This window comes from Girardinichthys multiradiatus, chromosome 1 (assembly GCF_021462225.1).
Source record: "Girardinichthys multiradiatus isolate DD_20200921_A chromosome 1, DD_fGirMul_XY1, whole genome shotgun sequence".
Classification (NCBI taxonomy): Eukaryota; Metazoa; Chordata; class Actinopteri; order Cyprinodontiformes; family Goodeidae; genus Girardinichthys; species Girardinichthys multiradiatus.
The window spans coordinates 18,114,532-18,130,427 of record NC_061794.1 but is presented as its reverse complement, the minus strand read 5'-3'; the positions used below and the strand labels follow the sequence as shown (position 1 = coordinate 18,130,427).

At 38.6% G+C, this 15,896-nt stretch overlaps 1 protein-coding gene and 1 non-coding gene across 2 annotated transcripts; one reads left to right on the top strand and one right to left on the bottom strand.

The window, feature by feature from the left end:
- Positions 1 to 5,488: 5,488 nt before the first annotated feature.
- LOC124877278 lies at positions 5,489 to 5,602 on the bottom strand. The gene has a single exon (XR_007040489.1). It is a non-coding gene; the product is annotated as a U5 spliceosomal RNA (small nuclear RNA).
- Positions 5,603 to 7,307: 1,705 nt separating this feature from the next.
- On the top strand, positions 7,308 to 15,789 carry LOC124876987 (neurexophilin-2-like). Its single transcript, XM_047380082.1, has 2 exons — positions 7,308 to 7,719; positions 14,968 to 15,789. The coding sequence occupies exons 1-2, from the start codon at positions 7,642 to 7,644 to the stop codon at positions 15,772 to 15,774; spliced, it is 885 nt and encodes a 294-aa protein (XP_047236038.1). The 5' UTR covers positions 7,308 to 7,641; the 3' UTR covers positions 15,775 to 15,789.
- Positions 15,790 to 15,896: the final 107 nt, after the last annotated feature.

Genomic DNA, 15,896 nt, shown 5'->3' with positions numbered 1-15,896 from the left:
TGTTGTCTCTTATTGCTGCCTTTGATGTGGGCTGTCAGTGAGTTGAAATGTGATGATTTCTAGACTTTGTGTATAATATACTACAGTTTTTCAGTGTAGAGCAAATGGCTTTATCACTACGTTTACTTTTGGCACATTAAGAGGTAGTTCTGCATGGTCATTATTACTGTTAGAAGATATATCTGAAAGATAATCTGCCTTTACCCTGACATAAAGCTAAGTATATAATGAAGTTTTTTACATAGTTTATGCACAGTTATCAAACTTTACAAGAGGTTCATAGTAAATAGTTTTATGTTAATGAAAGAATAATAGGACTGACAGCAAAAAAAGAAATTGTGTGAGCAACCAATGAAATCAAAACAGCATGATTTACAGCTTTTAAATAAAATGCAGATTTGTTTGTAAATATATATATATATTTGACAGCTACACACTAATCTAGAAATGTAGACTGATTCACATCTTGTTTGCATTAGATCATAGACTAATGTTAAAATCAGAGTTGTGTGTGTAGTTAGGTGGGGAGGCCTTTTCATTCATATTCATGCTGATGATGCGGTTCCTGAGCTGAGACATCATCATATGGACAAATGAGACAACACTGGATCTACTGCCAAGTTACACCAGCTCTTGGTTCAAATGAAGCTTTCCAAGAAAGAACTGATATGTTGTTGAACATGAGAAGATTAACTTCTGTTTTAGGTTTGTATGATGTATCTGGCACAGGTTGGCTTGAATCTGTGAAGGGTGCAATAAAAGATCATGGCATATAAAGCGAAGTGTGCTGCCTGGTCTCAGTCAAAGGTCATAAGTCCTCCATAAGATAATGACCCAGAACAAAAAGCTAAAACTAAACTTACTCTCGTGTTTTGGCTGAAACATGGAGTGGGAATAAGTGACCTGTCAAACCTGAGGAAGCCAGAGCAGTTTACTAATGAGATGTGAGCCAAAATACCTGCTCCAGCTGCTGAAATCTCATGTTTGCAGCAAGATGCTGCAGATCTTCTATAAGTCTGTTGTGGAGAGTTTGATCTCTTCTGCCATCATCTGCTGGGGTAGCAGCATCAGAGCCAGGGACTTAAAAAAGCTCAACAAGGTAAAGAAGGCTGGCTCTGTTCTGGGGACTCCTCTAGAACCTCTGGAGATCATTGTGCAAAGAAGGATTCTTCATAAAAAAAACATTATGGAGAACCCTGAGCATCCTCTTCATGAGACTGTCCTACAACAAGCTTCTTCAGATCTGCTGTAAGACAGACCGTTGCAGGAGATCCTTCCTGCCCACAGCCATCAGCATCTACAACGGCTCTTTGAAGAAACCTACATAATATGAGCTATAACAACATTTAATTTCCCTTTGGGATTAATAAAGTATTTTTGAAATTTAATTGAATTTGAATTGAAAATGACAGTAATCACTTATCAGAGGTAACTGCTTCAAAAGGTCGAACAAGAAAATATGAAGTCATGGGTACCATCTTTTGTCTTCAAGCTACTCTCATTACAATTATAATTTTTTTAATGATACATTTTTATGTCTTCATTATGATTTGTTTCAAACTGCTTTTGTGAGTTACACATTATTTTCATACCCAAAACGGATATTATTTTAGAAAATAATAGCAGGGTATCGATCATTTTGTCCCAATATGTACTTTTAGCCCTCACAATATCTCTGAAAAATCAGTACCGTTGATTATTAAAAGATCAACTTTATGAAAATAAACAAATAAATAAAAGTCCATTGCCAACGACTGAAAGGCCGTAGAGAGACCTTTTTGTTTATTTTCTTATTTTATTTTATTCAAACAGATTCAATGTAAAAAAAAAAAAAAGGGGGGTTATCGATGATTAAGTAGGAAATAAACTCCAGTGGCAAGCGTCAATTAAAAAATCAGTTAGTGTTATCGTCCAATCATATGTTGCGGTTGAGTTACGCCCATACTCATATGCTCGTCAAATCATGTGCTGTGATTTGCGCTTGATTTCGTTCGTCCAATTAGAATTGGTGGTTGAGAAATCCCCTGATTGAGAAACGCCCATTTCGTCTGCAGAGACCCCTACTCGTGCGGATGGCTGCTGCGCCGGGGCTGCTGCCGTATTCCGATCTACCGGAAGTAACAAAAATTACACTGTGAACCCGATGAATGATAAATCTGAAGTGGTAAAAATGGAGGCGTTAAAATCAATGCAGTGAATGAAAACAGGCAACGTTAAATTTGATATCCTTAATATTCATAACATCAATATTGACCATGTTATCACTTTAATGACCTCCAAATTCAGGGATTCAAATTTTCACAGAGGAGAAATTAATCACATGTTGGTTTTTACGAGACTCAATTTGACCTTGTTCAGTTTTTCACACCTCCAATTCATTTCAAGTTAATTTTTGTTACTTTGACCCTTCATATTATAGCAGTCAGTCACTACAGCTCCGTTGGACCTATTTTGATATTGCCACCATGCACAGTAGAAGGAATGCTATAGTAAGAGATATAATAAAAAATGTATCACTCACTGTTAGGGACTTCCAGCAAAGAGTAACATTTCAGTTTCACCAAGTATCTGTTAAAATTATTTATTTTAAGGTTTTAGTGCACATATTTGCCAGGGGTGCAAGGAAATGCAGTTTTCAATAAATAATAGAGGATGTAAAGTTGTATGCTAAACTGGACAACCTGAAGATGGATGAGAAAAGTAAGTAAATGGTGTGGCAATGGTGTTCAAATTTGTTTTGAATGTTTCTACTCATTAATTATTTAAGCATACATGTTTCAGAGCTTAAAGGCATTAAACACCTAAAAGCTGACTTATGAGACATAATTAGATTGTTTTAAAGCAAGCTTTGAACAAATCTAAACCTAACTTCTCACTTGTTCATGGTTTACTTTGGAGCTTAATATTTAGACTCCGAAGCTTAGACCTTATGGATGCATGTGCAGGGTGGGAAAGCTGGACATACGGTCCAATACAACAGCTGAGCTATGACGGCTCAAATTACTGAAAGGTGTAGTGTATTGCAGCTGGTTGAGTATGGAGCTGTATAGTAGCAGACCAGTCAGGGTGCCCATGCTGATGCCTGGTGACAAGAGATTTTCTCAATTTAGCAGACTTGGAGAACTATTGCAAAGTAGGGTAGGCAAGTACTACCACTCCTTGCAAGTCAAGTCAAGTTTATTTAAATAGCGCTTTTCAGCAACAAGGCACTCAAAGCGCTGCACAAGGAAAAACATTACAATGATACAGAAAATCAAACACAGAAAAACAAATCATATTACATTAATAATCCTTGGGAGTTTACTGGTAAGAGCTGGTTCTAATCCAATCTTTCTAATAGAGGTAATTAGCTCATTAAGTCCTCTGTGGTAAGGAATTCATCCTGTGCTAGAAGAAAAATGATAATATTAATCCTTCAGGTCGCTGGTATGAGGCAGTTGTGGTCCCATCATTCAAATAAGCTGGGTCACTGGTATAAAACATCTTTAGTCCAAACTTTTTAAATACTAATAATGTTTGGCTTTCACTGGTATGAAATTGTTGTAATACAATCCTTGTAAGAAATCTAAAAATCTCTATTCTTAGCAGAATAGAGTCTGAAATAGTACAAAAAAACCTCAGCAGGGGTAAGCAACACACACATAAGTAAAGATTTAGCAAGGGTACAGTGGAATCTTGAGGGTGCAAATATATATAAGTCTGAGTGTGTTTGCAAGAATTAGACTGTCAACACTGATAGAAGCGCCATTGTCCTTGAGAAGAGAGGTGGAAGTTTTATCAATCGGCTAAGTATGACTTTATGGGGGTGCAACATAGCTTTTTAATTGTTTTTTTTTGTTGTTGATTGGTTTGTTTTGTTAAGTGTGGGAAATGTCCCCCACACTTTTTTTTCATTCCCATCTGTTCTCCAGATTGGAACTTGTATTTTGTGGAACCAGCTTGGTTTACCGTGGCTGAACCAGTAACATAACCCAAGGTATGAGGTGAGGTGTGTTATCAACTGTAAAACACAGCACACAGTTCAGCCCGGGACTAGTCACAAAACCAGGTCTTCTGCTCTGTTTGTGCACTTAGAGTTAATAGAGTTTTTAACATGTAAAACTGTGAAACTGTATATCATATATATAACTGCTGTGAAGGTGTTTCGCCTCATTGAGAGGACACAAGTGGAACGATTACCCAACATGCATGGAAATGAATGAAATGAAAAACCTCAATAAGAAACATTAATAGACTCATACCAGTTTCTGAGGATGATTATTATTCTCGTCATCACTTGTTTCACCGACTGCATCCATAATAGCATCCATCATATCTCATTCATCATCATTCATATTCTGGATAAACCATATGGGCTGAACTGCTTGCTGCTGGAACGCTCACTCTGTCCAGGTTTTATTCTGTTTGACTGGATGAAAATGCTTCAGAATCCACATTTGAACCTTTCCAGTAGATTTCTAGTAGATCGTTGACTGAAGTCAGTAAATCACCCTGAAACTCGTTGCTTTGCGACTTACTGTTTACAATTATCCTGGTTGTCCATTGTCGATCCCACTGACCCTCTCGAGCTATTTGTGCTCTATAATAAACACATTTTTTCTTAAAAATTAAGAACATAAGAAAAATGTGTAAAGATTTTAGTCTCTTGCTGTGCAATGCTGGAAGAGACATATTCCAACAGACTTAAAGCTGCAATTGCATCAAAATGGATCTGATGGCTTGAATTTCCATTGAAGGACTGAAGCAGTGATGCTCCCCAGTTGTCAGTATATATTTTGTCCTGAAGAAAGCCCTTGTCATTTTGTCAACCTCCTTGCAGATGAAGTACATGGGGACAGCATCAGGGATGGCTGTTTTTTTAATTATAAAAAAAAAAACTTTGTACTTTGATGAAATCCTGCAAAGGACATTTAGCATTTTGTATCATGTTATTTTTCTAATAATAATTGTAGAGTTGTTGAAAAGTTAATTTACCTTTTAATTTGTTATCATCAGAAAAACCAGGCATTTTAACAGCCACCCCCTGACTCTGTGACATATAAACCACCTTAACACCCTGTCTGGATCACTTTACCACTCTCCAGCTAGATACATATTTCCAGATTTTACTGGTTGCTGTTGAACATTTTATTCTAAGGCTTCTTCGTTTTAGCATTTTAATTGTCGGTTTCATGAGCTGGAAGATTGGAGCCGCGTGTTGGCCTGGATTTTGAAACCAGACGGTGAAGGAGGCGAGATTTTGCTTTAATAAACTGTGGCATTTTTATGCTGTAGCTTATTAAAATCACCTTTACCACAGTGTCTGCTGCTTCCTAACTTCATCTGAGACTTCTCAAAGAATAGTTTGTCTCTGCTCTGACAGTACATGCCACCTCCTAGCAGGCTGATAAACTAACATTTGGCGATGTTTTTAAACACTGCTTTCAAATTGACATACGGTCCTATATATGACGTTTTAAAATACATTTTAATCTTACACAATTAAGAAAGCCCCACCAATGCAGGGCATCAAAAAATTGAGATAAACTCTTGTTGTTCCTCTCCACGGAAATCTTTAGTAAAAGGCGAAAGATTTATACGATCTGAAGAGAAACAAGAGTGCATGACCTGAGCGAGGTTGTCAGCAGAGGTCTTTCTGTGACACAGGATTGTCACTGATGGTTTTTTCAAATCAACTTAAGCATATCTAGGCAAAAGCAAAACACGATGCATAAATTATTTTCAGTTAAGATTAAAACGAAAAGGCATGGATTAAAAACAAAATAAAAGTCTAATAAAATGAAACAGCATGAACAATTTAACGCTGTGGGCGCTATGGATTGTGGGAAAAGTGTGACGTAGGCGCCATCCCCTATTTATTCGTGTGCAAAGAATAATACAATTTTGGGTATGGCGCGGGTGGCGGGGTTTGTCTTTTGGTCACAAGGTAGGCTAACCTTGTGCTGTTTTAAGTATACTAATAATGTTACGACCTTCACGTAAACACCACGCTTTTTATGCAACGTGAATACACTCCTACGCATGCGCCAACACAGCGCTGAGGCTCTTCAAGATGTCCGCATCATTGGGTCTGTAGAGTAACCAGTTTCTTTCTACAAGTGAAACAGCAGGTATCTCTATAATGACTTTTGCTGTTCATGTGAACAAGAGTAAAATAGTAATCATAGAAAAAAAAGACAAGATTTATAACACTATCCATTGCGTTTAAAAAACTTGAATGAAAATGTCTTAGAACTATATGGGAGATAAAAGGAGAAATTATGACTAAATTTAGAATTTGTACATTTTCACTGGAGTGTGGTGTGAAACCAACAGGCAAAAAACCTTAATATCTCACAACTACACTAATTTCGTTATTAAAGCTCCAATACCTGGGAAAAATCCGACACTACACAATTCCTGCAAATGTCATCCAGAAAAGAAAAGGTTTACATTGTGCGCCATCTAGTGGCTATATGCATACACCACCCCTAAACATACAGCCAGAGCCGCATTGGAATGGTTTAGATCAGAGCATTTTCATGTGGTAGGATGGTCCAGTCAAAGTCCAGACCTGAATCCAATTCAGAATTTGTGGCAACACCTAAAAACAGATGTTCATACTCTCCATCCAGTCGGACTTAGTTTAAGTTATTTTGCAAAGAAAAATTTGTAACGATTTTAGTCTCTTGATGTGCAAGGCTGGAAGAGACATACCCCAACAGACTTAAAGCTGCAATTGCATCAAGAAATGTGTTTACAAGCAGGGGGGTTCATACAAATACTCACGGAAGCTTAGAGATTTTTATGTGGAAAAATGTTTGAAAACCACGTATAATTTTTCTTCCGCTTGCCATTTATGTACAACTTTGTATTGTTTGACTACTTTAAATCTAATTTAAATACATAGAAGTTTTTGCTTTTAATTTGTCCAAATGTGATTAAGCTGAGGGGGCATGAAAATATTTTCATGGGTTGTAAGAACGTACACGAAAGCTGGTTAGAAAATGTTGAGATATTTAACATTATCACACTGATTCATTATGGATCTTTATTTAAGACATTCCCTTGGCTCGGTTAGTACCTTTGGGGGGTCTGTTGGCTTGAATTTCCAGTGAAGGACTGAAGCAGTGACGCTCACCAGTTGTCAGTATTTTTTTTTTTTTCTGAAGAAAGCCCTTGTCATTTTGTCAGCCTCCCTACGGCTAAAGTACATGGGGACAGCAGGGATGGCTGTCAAACTGTGCCTGCCTAAGAGCGCCTTTCCCTGGGTTGATGAGTCATAATGAGGGCCGGCCAGGTCCTGAAAATGAGCACAGAGGCAGGTAAAGGGTGTGTGTCCTGTATTTGTGTATATGTGTGTGTGTGAGTGTGTGTGTGTGTGTTGAGCCACTTGACAGTAGGTTTTTACTTACTGAGTAAAATGTTGCTTAGGCAATGCTTCTTTTTTAAAGATAATTTTTAAGTTTGGCTTGTGTGTGTGAGTGTTTGTGTATGTGCTGAAGAGGAGTGAGAGAGAAAGAGGCACAGCGCTGAAGAGGAAGAGAGCTGAGCGGATTCACTTCAAATCTGGAGGATTTCTAGAGTCTCCTCCAGCCGAGAAGTGAGAGTACAGGCTTTAATTCAGGAAATCACTCGGACAGACACGTCTCGACTCTGTGGATGGATGATCGCTGCTGCAGAATGAGGGCTCTTTGTTTGAACTTTGCCATCACCTGTCTGTGGCTCCTTCCCTGCACGGTGAGTCTACTCTGCTGCTGAGGCTGAGCTCATTATTTACTCAAAGTGCTCTTGTTTGCAGTATAACTCAAATTTTAAGTTCTCCTCTTTGGGAAACAAGCAGGCCATAAATCATGTCCTGCCAGTAAATGTATTTCCTAATTTTCTTGCCTCCATAAGGAATACATTTCGTTTCAGATTAGTTTTTTTTTCTCATATGGGGATGCTTTTGTACTGCAAACTGAAATCATAACCAACGTCATGATCTCTTTAATAAGTAATATATAACTTGAGAGGCTCGCATTGATTAGGTATTGAGAACTCTTAATTTTGCGTGTAAATTTTATCTTTTACTTCCTTTACATTGGTCTTACATTTTCTTATTTTGTGACAATCTTTAATATTAAAATGTTTTTGTAAAATTGAAGTCATGCTGTTTTGACAAAAATATGTAAAAATATTGAAATATTTTTGTCTTATGGGAAATTATCAGTATTGAATATTCTATGAAATGGTGCAGCTCCTCTGAGCCGCTCTGGTTATGCAGGCTGTGATTTTCTTCCAGGTTCAGTTGCAATTTATTATGCACCCTTGATTCTTTTTAGTGCCCAAACAGATAATTGCAACACCTAACGTCAAAGCAACCTTATTTTGAGCTGTAAAAGTTGAAGTAAATGACTTCAGAGGGTCTCTCAGTTTGAAAGAGTTTAATCTCCTCAGGGTTTGAGGAGTGCTGTTGTTTTATGTTTTCTTTACTCTTATAAAAATGTCACATTAAGAATTTCCCTGCCTGTGGCAAGAATATTCTTCCTGTCCTTAGATAAAACAACACTTTCAGCTCACAATTTTTTTTCTTATTTAAATTTAATTCAATTTTAATTATTTTTACCTTTGCTGGTGCCTTCTCACAAGTGTTGTGCTTGCATCCTCTCCTCCACCATTGCTCAGTCCCAGTCATTGTTCTGGCATCTTGACACTGAGCCGGTGACATGGCTGTCACATTATGAGCTCCAATTAGGTTAGGTGAGAACAGCACATAGCTGGAGGTTTTAGGCTTGTAACAATAGGCATAGCTGGGTGCAGGAGCGGGCCAAGATTGGTTAGGGGTGTTGGGGATCTCACTTTTGTGAGAGAAATAATGATACCTGAGGAGTTGTTTATTCTGAAATAGAGGTGAAAAGAACAACGAACCTTCGTTGTTTTTTTTCTTCAATATAAACAAGAGTGCAAAACTTTCTGCACAGCTTGTTGAATAACAGACATGCAGCACCTCGCAAAAGTATTTATATCCCATAAACTTGAGTGTATATTATTGGGATTTTAGATGATAGACCAAATAAATCTCACTGTTAAGCACTGTTCAACTGCAAACCCACCGTCATGGTCATATGCTGGAAATTGTAGGTTGGGAAAAGAGAGCATTAAGAGTTGAGAGTATTGATATTAGCTTCTTTTGTGGAAGAGTGGCAGGAAGAAAGCTACTGTTAAAAGAAGTGCTGTTTAAAAGTTTTCTACAAGTCTTGTGGGGGATGCAGCAAACATCTGGAAGAATGTGTTCTGCTCAGATGATACCATAACTAACCTTTTTTTGGACAATGAATGGCGGAAAACTGAAACTGCAGATTACCGTGAACACACATCACCCATGTTTTGTGTGGGCCTTGACCACAGTTCCAGAATGGAGCAAATCTGGTCTGCAACCACACACGGTTGATGCAGATGGACACTTGTAAGCAACATTTTCACTGACAATCTGCTTAAAATAATAAGTGATAGGTACAACACAAATCTTTTCTCTTTAATTAACCAGGTTTCTGCATCCATCTTAATTTTCCATTAAACAATACCACTAACTAACAGCAACTTTTACTCAAAGTCAGCTTCGGTGCTGGAATTTTTGTGGCCTGCAATCGCTTTCAGAACCTTGCAGCAAAAAGTTTGGACTCCACTGGTTTAGGTCAAAGCATTTTCATATGTTAGAATGGCCAAGTCAAAGCCCAGAGCTAAATCCAATTGAGAACCTGTGACAGGATTTGAGAACTGATCTTCACAGATGCTCTTTTTTCCAATTTAACTGAGCTTGAGCTGTAGAGACAGACTGCAAAAAGTTTAATTTCAGAGAAAGATGGCTCCACAAAGTATTGATTCAGGGGAGTTCTCAGATCTGTCTATTGTGTAAAACTAAAATCAAAACTAAAAACTAGAATCATTGTCTTTTCATACCATGATTATGCACTACTTTGTGTTGATCTGTCACATTGAATCCTAACAAAATATATTGAGGTTTGTTACTGTAATGCAATGATAAAATGTGAAAAAGTTCATATTTTTTCTTGGCACTGTATGCTTTAACTGTGCTTTGGAGACCAGAAGACATGAGCCCGGGTCCTTCAGCCCACGTTTTTCCACTCGGTGTACATTTGTGATGTTTAACCAATTACAGCTCTTCATATCCACTGTGTAGTAAATTTCAAGAACATTTCTCACATTAGCACCCTCCCTAAGGACTTCATTTTGGGGGATTTTTTGTGTTTATTAAACCCAACAGCAGGAGGTTGCCTGGTTTAAACTAAGCTGGTCCATTAATGTTGACATGTGCTCAGTGTTTAGTCATTGTTAACTGAGAGGGGCAGTTTAGAGATAAAATGTTCTTCTGAGTAAGACATGTCTTTCTGGATAATAGGATAATAAACAAGTTATCCCTCTAATGTAGAATAAAGCCCAAGACAGCATTTACCAATAAAACCTTAAAAAAGCCGATGAAGAAGATGATGTGGATAGAGATGGTGAAATTCAATATAATAATGCAATACTTTGCATGTTAAAATATAAAAATGGATGATTTAGGGAAAGATGAATGGGAGAGAGTATAGAAGGGGCTTTTAAAACCGATGAAATGAATTGCAAAGCATAGAAACATAAAATATGTTGAAAACGTTTCATCTTTCTTACCTTGTTCCTTGTTGGTTTTTTTTTTTTTTGTTTGATTTTAAAAGAGTCCCTCTAAAATCAATTAATAAACCTTCAGATTGGGCCTAGAACCAAGGTTGCAGAGAAAGGATGACTGACAGTTTTAAATGGGGGACCAGCTAAAGGATGGCTGAAGGCAAATTTTAATTTGTTAATAGCAAGTTGATTGGAACATCCCTGCTTGCCTGGAGGAAATAACCTATTGATCACAGTCAGTTTTAAAGGACAATCGAAGACTGAAGAATAATTATTTTAATTGATTATTTGATACCATTTAACGTACTTACAGTGAAATTGTCCTTCATTTGTGGTCATCCTGATGGTCCAGGCTGTTTTCTCTTACTCTCACATCCTTTCAAGGTTGTTTTTGTGGAAAGTCATAAAATTACTTTTTGGAAATCCATTTCATTTCACTTTAGTTCAGTTTATTTAAATACTGTAGTGCCAATTCAAAATGACTGTCATCTTGAGGCACTTTCTAAGACAAAAAGGTCCAATTCCAAGTCCAACACTTTGACCCAAAATTAGTTCATATTAGTCAAATAGATTCCTGTCCAGTCGTTGACAAGATGTGAATTGCAAACACGTGGCGACAGTGGAAAAGAACCACTGCCTTTAATAGAAAGAGACCTCCAGTAAAACTGGGCTCAGTATGGTGGAGAGAACACAAAGGTGTCCTCTCTACTGCACCTGGAAATTAAATGTTGTTGTAGCTCATGTTGAGAATTAAAATCATGTACTTTCATGATATTAGTTTAGTTTGCATGTGGGAACATTAAACTGAGTTTAACATGAGTGAGCCTTGAGGAGAGATCACAGATCACAGCAGGAGTCGAGATGGAGCAGGGATGAAACAGAAGTTGGGAGGTTCTCGGCAGCTGCAAGCAGTAAAAGCTGGCTGTAGGGACAATAAAGCAATAAATGTAAACTTTTGGGCATGGTATAGATAACACAAGGGAGCTTGGCTGATTTACAACACCAGACTGCAAAAGGGGAAGGCACAGTCAGTAAGCTTTGAAGTCAATGGTATAAAGATGTTCTGGAACTTGTAATGGTAGAGACATCTGGGTAAAGACAGCCATGCTTTGCTGAAAACCTGCGATCTCTCCGTAAGGCCTTATTGTAATATTCTTTCTTTGTGTTATTCTGTATGTATTCATTTTGCATTAGAAATCGTTGGACTTATTATCTTCCAAATTAAACTTGTGTTAATCTTAATTTCCTGCTCTCCATCTGTTCTTTCTCACGACATCTGGACTGGGAGAGGTTGACGCTGCAAGGATATCAGTGATAAAATTATTAGGACCTCAACACTCACTATGCAGGTTTCTTCAAAGAGCCGTTGTAGATGATGATGGCTGTGGGCAGGAAGGATCTCCTGTAGCGCTCCGTCTTACAGCAGATCTGAAGAAGCCTCTGACTGAAGACACTCTGTTGTTGTAGGACAGTCTCATTAAGTGGATGCTCAGGGTTCTCCATAATGTTCTTCATTTTATGAAGAATCCTTCTTTGCACAATGATCTCCAGAGGTTCCAGAGGAGTCCCCAGAACAGAGCCAGCCTTCTTTATCAGCTTGTTGAGCTTTTTTTTAGTTCCTATCTCTGAGGCTGCTTCCCCAGCAGATGGCAGAAGAGATCACACTTTCCACAACAGACTTATAGAAGATATGCAGCATCTTGCTGCAAACACCAAAGGACGTAAGCTTCCTCAAGAAGTACAGTCTGCTCTGTCCCTTCTTGTAGATGGCTTCACAGTTGCATCTCCACTCTAGTCTGATGTCCAGGTGAACACCGAGGTATTTATACTCCTCCACCACCATCACTTCATCTCCCTTGATGGAAACAGTGTTTAACCTATTCCTGTTTCTCTTAAAATCTACAATCATCTCCTTTGTTTTAGTCACGTTCAAAATGAGATGATTGTTTCCACACCATGCCACAAAGCAGTCCACCACCTTCCAGTACTCAGCTTCTTCTCTATCTCTGATCCACCCAACGACTGCAGAATCATCCAAGTATTTCTGCAGATGACAGGAGTCTGTCTTGTACTGGAAGTCTGAGGTGTACAGAGTGAAGAGGAATGGTGAGAGTACAGTCCCCTGTGGTGCTCCTGTGCTGCTGACTACCTGGTTAGACTCACAACCCTTCAGTCTCACAAACTGTGGTCTGTTTGTCAGGTAGTCTTTGATCCAGGAGATTGTTGAGGCCTCCACCTGGGCCAGGTTAATGTTGAAGAGGTGCTGCAGAATCCTGCAGAGATGCTGTGCAGTCTGCACAGTCCTTCAGGACTCTGGGGCTGACATGATCTGGTGTCTATTTTTCACTAACATGGATTATTAAAGGCACATTTTGAAAACATGTCGGCCTTTAAGCAGGATGGCAACTCTTAACATACAGCCAGAGCTGCAATGCATGTTTTTAGATCAAATGGTATTCTTGTGTTAGAATGATCCAGTCAAAGTCCAAGGGTGTGAATATACAGTCATATTCAATAAAGTATTGCATTTAGGTTCATTTGTCAGGTTAAAAGTTCCTTTTGAAAATAGCAGTTTTTAAGCAGGTGTTTAACATGCTTTTCATTGAGCCCACATTTCATTTGAAAATGTTTTTTTATTGATCAGATGTAATATTGTAATCTTAAATGTCATATCTTCATTAGCCGTAAGCAGAAAATCATCATAATTAACAGAAATAAAGGCTTGAAAACATGAGTCTGTGTGTAATTCCTCTATATAAGGTATTTCCCTCAGTGAACTGAGGTACTGAAATAAATGAGCTTTTCAATAATATTGTAATTTACTGATTAGGCAAGGCAAGGCAAGGCATGTTTATTTGTATAGCACATTTCAGCAACCGGACAATTCAAACTGCTTCACACTAACCCTAACCTGTGAAAAAAACATTTTGAAAAACTACATTGTTGCGGCATGATAAAAAGTAAAGAAAGGTAAAAAAAAGTTGGACTAAAGATTGAAATTAATAATCTCAACCTTTTTGTAAAATTGTAGAACCAAACAAACCAGGAAAACCATTTTTAGGCCATTGATTGATGCTTATAGCTCCAAATATGTATTTTTTTTTAACCATAAAATCAAATGCTTCTCACTGGGGAGGAGGTAATTCCCTAGAACCCTTCTGGCCCATTATGCATCTGGATAATGGGGGAATATTTCTTCAAAACTTGTCCACGTCTGGACTGAGAGTCAGAGCCTTCTTGGCGCTCTGTACCGTCCTCCTAACTTCTTCTAAGAGAACCCAGCTCAATCACAGTCTTTCTGGGATGGGTCTTTTACATTGAGCTGCTTCTCACTGTGGACAGCAAGGATCTTTACGGTGTCTGTTCCAAGGTGGAAAATCCTGATTTACCTTTATCCCCAGTAAAAACGTTTACCAATATGTTTACAAAAGCAACTCTAAACAAATTGGGGTTTTAGCCTTGATTTAAAAGAACTAATGGATTCTGCATTTTTGCAGTTTTCTAGAAGTTTGTTCCAGATTAGTGGATCATGCGAACTGAATGCTGCTTCTCCATGTTTGGTTCTGGTTCTGGGAATGCAGAGTAGACTTGAACTAGAAGACCTGAGTGGTCTGGAAGGTTGATACAGCAGCAATAGATCTTTAATGTATTTTGGTGCTAAACCATTCAGTGATTGATGAACTAACAGAAGTATTTTAAAGTCTATTCTCTGAGGTACAGGGAGCTGGGGTGATGTGTTCTACTTTTTTAGTTTTAGTGCAGCAGCGTTTTGGATAAGCTGCAGCTGTTTGATTGATTGACTTTTTAGGCAGACCTATGAAGACACTGTTAATCATTTTGACTAAAGATAAATGCATGGATGAGTTTTTCAAGATCCTGCTGGGACATTAGTTGTTTAATCCTGGAAATGTTCTTCAGGTGATAGAAGGCTGATTTAGTGACTGTCTTTATGTGCCTCTGCAGGTACAGGTCTGAGTTCATCACTACACCCAGATTTCCAGCCTGATCTGTGGTTTCTAGCCGTAGTAACTGAAGCTGCGTTTTGACTGTATTACTGTATATGCATGCCACACACAAACCAGGTATCACTCTTATCCATTTCACAGTCATGCACTACTTTCTATTGACAAATTACATAAAATCCCAATAAATACTAACGTTTTTGGTTGTGGCATGACCAAAATGTGGAAAAATTTTATTTGAGGTTTCAGTTGTTTCAATAAAACAATCACTGTAACCATCCTGTTTTTTAATGGGATCTGCAATTGTAAAGAAAATGTCATCTATTGAGAGTAAAATCAAGCCTATATTTTTTTGCTGCAGGTACAAGAGTCATCCAATCCTTTAGACCTTAAGAGCAAACAGTGGAGGGAGGAGGAAGCAGGAGGAGAAGAAGCTGAAGGAGCAGCTTTGAAGGTTAAACATGTATCCAAAGACTTACAAATCATCTCCACCAAACACAAAACACACAAATACGGCTTGCTAAGCCCCTATGGCTGGCCGCAGAACTTTTCACAAGCTCCAGACCAGTACCTGTACGGTGCTCCTCCCAAATCCAAGCCTCCTGTCAAAACGTCCCCCAAGGCCAAGAAGCTCCTGGGCTGGGGGGATTTCTACTTCAACGTGAAAACTGTGAAGTTCAGTCTTCTGGTGACTGGAAAGATTGTGGACCACATCAATGGAACATTCAGCGTCTACTTCCGTCACAACTCTTCTCATCTGGGAAACATATCTGTCAGCATCGTCCCACCATCCAAAACAGTAGGATGGGAGGTTCTTGATGGTACAGCTGCCAGCACCCCCAATAAAAACTTTGTCCTGTTCCCAGATCTGAGCCCCCCTCAGTCTACCAGCTCGACTCCTACTGATCATCAGATGGTGTCCGAGCTCAACTGCCGCATTGATTACCAGCGAACCAACAGATCCAAGAAGACCAAGCCATGCATGTACGACCCAGGGCAGACCTGCTACTCAGAAAACACACAATCCCAGGCAGCTTGGATCTGCGCCAAACCCTTCAAGGTTATATGCATCTTCATCGCCTTCACCGGCACGGACTACAGGCTGGTGCAGAAAGTCTGTCCGGATCACAACTTTCAGGCAGAGCAAAACCAGCAGCACCTTGGATGATCAGAGACACTAAAACTGGAACATTAACTGTTTATACTGTATATTATTCAGACATCAACACAAATCCTGGGGTTCAGCTTAAAAACAAAAGGTTGAGAGTTTTTAGTGTCATTTCTTATTAG